Source organism: Cystoisospora suis (genome assembly GCF_002600585.1).
Source record: "Cystoisospora suis strain Wien I chromosome Unknown contig_6134, whole genome shotgun sequence".
In the NCBI taxonomy this organism is placed as follows: Eukaryota; Apicomplexa; class Conoidasida; order Eucoccidiorida; family Sarcocystidae; genus Cystoisospora; species Cystoisospora suis.
Genome location: NW_027158923.1, coordinates 1 through 4,737, shown reverse-complemented (window position 1 = coordinate 4,737; position 4,737 = coordinate 1). Strand labels below are relative to the sequence as shown.

The 4,737-nt window shown below is 56.3% G+C and overlaps 1 protein-coding gene across 1 annotated transcript; it reads left to right on the top strand.

Moving 5' to 3' along the window:
* The first annotated feature begins 1 nt into the window (after position 1).
* On the top strand, positions 2-4,619 carry CSUI_009833 (nli interacting factor family phosphatase). The gene has a single exon (XM_068069942.1). The coding sequence runs from the start codon at positions 987-989 to the stop codon at positions 3,369-3,371; it is 2,385 nt and encodes a 794-aa protein (XP_067918082.1). The 5' UTR covers positions 2-986; the 3' UTR covers positions 3,372-4,619.
* The last annotated feature ends 118 nt before the right edge of the window (positions 4,620-4,737 follow it).

Here is a 4,737-nt window from a genome sequence, read left to right as displayed (position 1 = left end):
TAGATGCGCAGCAGAGGGTGCTCGCTGCGGTGCTAGCTATTTGGTTCTGTTTGTGCACGCGGGTGGGAGTACGTCCAGCGCGCTGACGGTAACTGTAAATCGTTTTTGGCCGGCAAGAGCTGTGGTGACCAGATCACGTCAACTCGAACTCCACGGTGCTACAGGGGAGAAATTCTGCAACTGCGCCTAATCAGCTGAGTTCTCCGAGAGTTCCGTGTCCGGCCGTGGATTAGAAGCGTGCTTCTCTTCCGTCCGGCCGAGGCCATTTCGCCGCAACAGCCGCACGCTATCCCCTTAGCAATGCTTTTTTCCCAGTATGGCAGGCTTTATGTGGTGACCACGGATGGGCGGCGTTACTGTAGTCTGTGTCGTCTTAGGCAAAGGTGTGAAGCTGCCGAAGTGTCTTTCGAAGAGGGCCTCTCACGGGAGCCGCTGTACGTGGCTGTCAATGTCTGCAGATCGGTCCTATCTTTTCGACCTCGGCTTGTCGGAGCCTTCAGTTACGGGGGGACTAGGACCGGAAAAAATTTGAGGAACGGGTTCGGACCGAGCAGGGAACCATACAGTAGAACGCACACCGGAAGGTGGTACGACGTTGAAGTGCAAGTGTTGGTCTCGGGTGGAATTCGTACGCTGAACATCTTTCAGATATCTGGAGGTATGCTGCTGACCAGGTGTAGCTTGGGGATTCACAGGATGAAGCCGAGTGCGCTTTGAGGACGTGCCCGTGCGCTGAAGTCAGTCATAATCTGTCAGTAAATTCTGGAGGTCTTTGCCATCGCGGTGATTGATCGCTTTTTCTCCGACGGTCAAAGGCCGACACAAGCTCTTGTTGCTCACCGTATTCCGCACTCCCGGGTTCCTCTGTGGACTTTTCCTCAGATGCAGCACACGTTTGCAGCTACGAGTACCGTTCAGTACTTTTCTTTGGTTTTCCTCTAGGCTTTCTTTTAGCGTATTGTTGGCCTGCCAGAGGTTTGCCGAAAATGTCTCGCTGCAGGGAGACCCGACCGGGTATGCCCTGTGGCAGCCAGATTGGGGTCCCGCATTCCACGGATTGGGGCACAGCTGTTTTTCAGTCAACTCGAGATTTCCCGGGACCAAGCATTCCACTGGCTATTCCGGCTGCACACTTTTTTCCCGCTCTTCCAACTGACAGTACCTCTTCCGCAGCTTCGGTTTCAGCCCCTGGTTTTGCACGGTGTTCGGCGGGAGGGCCGGGCGATGGTCCTGTGCCGTACCGCCCCCCACTACTCGACACGCCGAAAGTTGGGAGGGGGGGACAGGAGAGGACAGACGAGGCTTGGGATACAGGCCGAAGACGGTCTCGGAGCCGGGAACCGAGTTATGGGATGGACTCCGGTACAGCAGCCTCGGCTCGTGGTTTTTCCGTTCGTGGTAGACACCCAGGCACTGCTGGCGCGGGGGATGTACGCAGTCGTGGGCAGGGAAGCAAACATCTGCGCACCTCCGCAGCTACGCCAGCCGAGCCAGGTATACCTCATAGACACGTTGCTTCGGGCAGGCCTTACGACTCACAACAGAACCAGGACTACAATTCTACGGCTCATCAGTCGGGAGTGAAAAACGGCGTACTTTATCGTCCATCGGAGGCAGAGTTACAGGGGTTTGGGTTTACACATACGCGGGGACTGGCGGCAGGAGACCCAGGTGGAGGAAGCGATCTGCTATCGAAAGATGTTAGGGGAAGGACGGAGCAGTCTCCCGATTGCGAAGGCGTGTCCGCATCAATGCCAGTCAGTCAACGTCCGTTACTGCATAGGAGGACGAGTTTGTATGCGGATCAAATTATCGACTATCACACTGGAAAACTGTGCCCAAAGCGGGTGAAGGCAGCGTTCATGAGTGTAGCACAGTCTGTCAATCTGCCGCATCTGGTGATGCCGCGCTGGGGACATACTGCGTTCGCACCCAGCACAACAGGCATGGAGGTTCCGGCGCAGTTCGTGTGTGTAACAGGCGGCTCGGGTGGTGGCGCGTCACTAGTAAATGCAGGCGTGTGGCATCACGGCAGTTTTGTCAAACCCCCCGTAGAAACAGCGACGGCTTGGAATCATCCTGGTGTACCCTTGGGGACGGAGCTTCGTCCCGGAGACGGCGAGAGTGCCATGCTAGATATGAGTGAAGTTAGCTCGGATGAGAGTGACGAGGAAATGGAGGACGGAGAGGTAGAGGAAGCTCGGAAGCGAGCACGACCGTCTCGCCAGAGATCTGGTCCTGGGACACAAGCTCCGTCTTCATCTTGGACAACCGAGCCGCTGTCGTTCCAGGACGGGGGTGCCCCAGATCCGGATAAAGGACGGGTCTCCCTCTCAGTGAGACCAGAGACAGCGGCAGCCTCGACTTCATCTTCAGAGAAAGCACCGTTGTGGGACCCTATAGTTGCAAAAGATTTGGCGGCCGAGGCCGAGCATGAAAAGCATTCGGATGTGCTACAGCAGCAGCGTTCTCAAACTGAAGGCAAGGTGCATCCAGGGCCTTCAAGTCTGCTGGGGCCCGCTCCTCAACGGAACGCCGCTGCTTTGTGGCCTTCCGCTAGTGGTGTGTTCGGTACGCAGTTTGGTAGCAGCACTGGTGGATCCACCAGTAGTGTTCCTGTACCGGCGTCCGCTAGTCCTTCCGCAGGAGAGCCAGGCACTGAGACCCGGTCTGAAGGCCGTACCGGACGTGGGGAGAGTGCCGTGGCTTCAAATCAGGCCGCGGACACTCAGTTGTCGTCACCCAGTGGTGCTGGTGAAGAAACCGAGCGGAGCCTTAGCCGGCCAAGGCCGACGGATCCGCGTTTGGCACGGCAGTTGAAGCAGCGGCAGCAGCAAAGTGATTCAGGGCAGGCCGCTTCTGCAGAAGCGTCATCATCGGCAGCGCCGAGTGGCGCAGCCCCACTGGCGGCCGCCCTGTCAGAGTCATCAACAAACGCAGCTGTTCCCGGCGTGATGCGTTACGTTAGCACATTTGACGGTAGCACTATAGAGATGAAGAACCCGCCTGAACCGCCGGCGCCGGGGACGCTCCCCGCGGGCTTGGAGCAAACCTGCGTCGCGCGCGGCAAGTTGCCTTTGTTGTTGGATTTGGACAACACTCTCCTGCATGCGCAGGCAGCGGCAGTGACAGGCTGTGATGTGCGGCTGCAGGATTGGCTCGATTCTTATGGCGAGCCCGAGCTGTATCGGTTTGAGCTTCCTTGTAATCGAAAGACGTACTACATGAAGCTTCGACCGTATCTACGAACATTTTTGAAGCAGCTTGAACCTTTCTACGAAATGAGCGTGTACACGAATGCGACTCAGGAGTACGCGGACATAGTCGTTGCCATTCTGGACGAGGACCGTCAGCTTTTCAGAGACCGGTAAGCGCACAAGGCACATCGAGGCTTGTCTTGTTAGGTAAAGACGTGGTCAGGTGGAGCGCGCCGTGATAAGGGCGAACACGATCCAAAAACAGCGGATGCCCGTCGGTGTGACCGCCCTGGCGCCAATGCACGTCTGGACTAACGGCAATCGACAGTCGATTGTTCCCGCTTGAGGACCGCAAGTTTTTTCCTGGGCACGTGTCCTTACACGGCGGAAGTTTCGATCCGAATTCGGAGACGGTTTCCCGATAAAGAGCGCTGCAGTTGCGTTCCGAGGTCACACACGTTAACTGAGGCAGAGTACTCAAGCACTAATTACGATCAAAGATACCTGTTCGCCAAAGCGGCGGATCGCAAGCCTCCGAACGGCAAGTGGTACAACAAACATCGAGGTAGCCGAAAGGTCATGAAGCGCAGGTGCAGCTGAAGTCGTTTTTGAAGCGATTGTGGAAAGGACACAGCTGGCAGCTGTGGCGAAAAAAGGAATTAGCCAACAGTTCGCGGGCGGAAGAGACAGAGAGGCTTTTGGGCGCCTGTGGATCAGATAGTGTAACTTGTATCGAGCGAGCGTTTGCAGCAGCCGCTGTCGGCGAGAATCCTAGCCGAGCGGGCAAAGCGCTGGAATTCTCTGTATTCAGTAGAGTGTGTGACGCAGATTTCCAAGCGCAACGAGAGAACGTGCGTGGTCGATTCAGGCCCGTCAGCGTGTTCGAGGGAAACAGCGGTCTGGTAGAAGTGGAGTATTGGTGTGTATTGGAAAGGGATTTTTAGGTTCACAGTTTCAGAGTGTGGGTGACACGGTGTCGAGTACGCGTGCGGTGACGCATTGTCGAAAAGAGTAGCAGCAGAGACGGACGCCTCATGGCAGGAGGCGGGAGGGTGCCAGGTAGAACGAGCGTGCAGTTAGCGGTGGGCGTGTCGGAGCTGGGGAGATTACAGCAGTAGCGGTTTTGTGTACCAGTAGAATGAGAAACGGAAGTTCCGAGCAATGGTAGGCACGACTGCAGTTTTCCTGTCAACGAAAGTCGAAAGACCTGTTGCTGCGCGAAGAACGGCTGAAAGTCGTGAGTTGATCAGCGGTGACGGGTCGGTAATCAGGCGGTACAGTAGGGCTGTTTTGACCGTGGGGTGACCGTTGTCTGATGCTCACGGTCGTGGACAAACTGCCGCGCAAGGGGAGCAAACGGGTAGAGGCATGCAATTAGACGGCGGAGACTGCGTCTGCGCGTTGCGTGAGCTTAGAACTGGGGGTATGTGCCGAAGGTGCACCCTGAGGTTTATTATAGTCTTCAAATGCAGTTCGCGTGCTACAATCCTATACACACACGCCAGTACACAAGCACACACGCGAACTGCATTTGAAGACT

Excerpts from the sequence above, each read along its gene's own strand:
- CSUI_009833 (XM_068069942.1), top strand. The coding sequence starts at position 987 with ATGTCTCGCTGCAGGGAGACCCGACCGGGTATGCCCTGTGGCAGCCAG.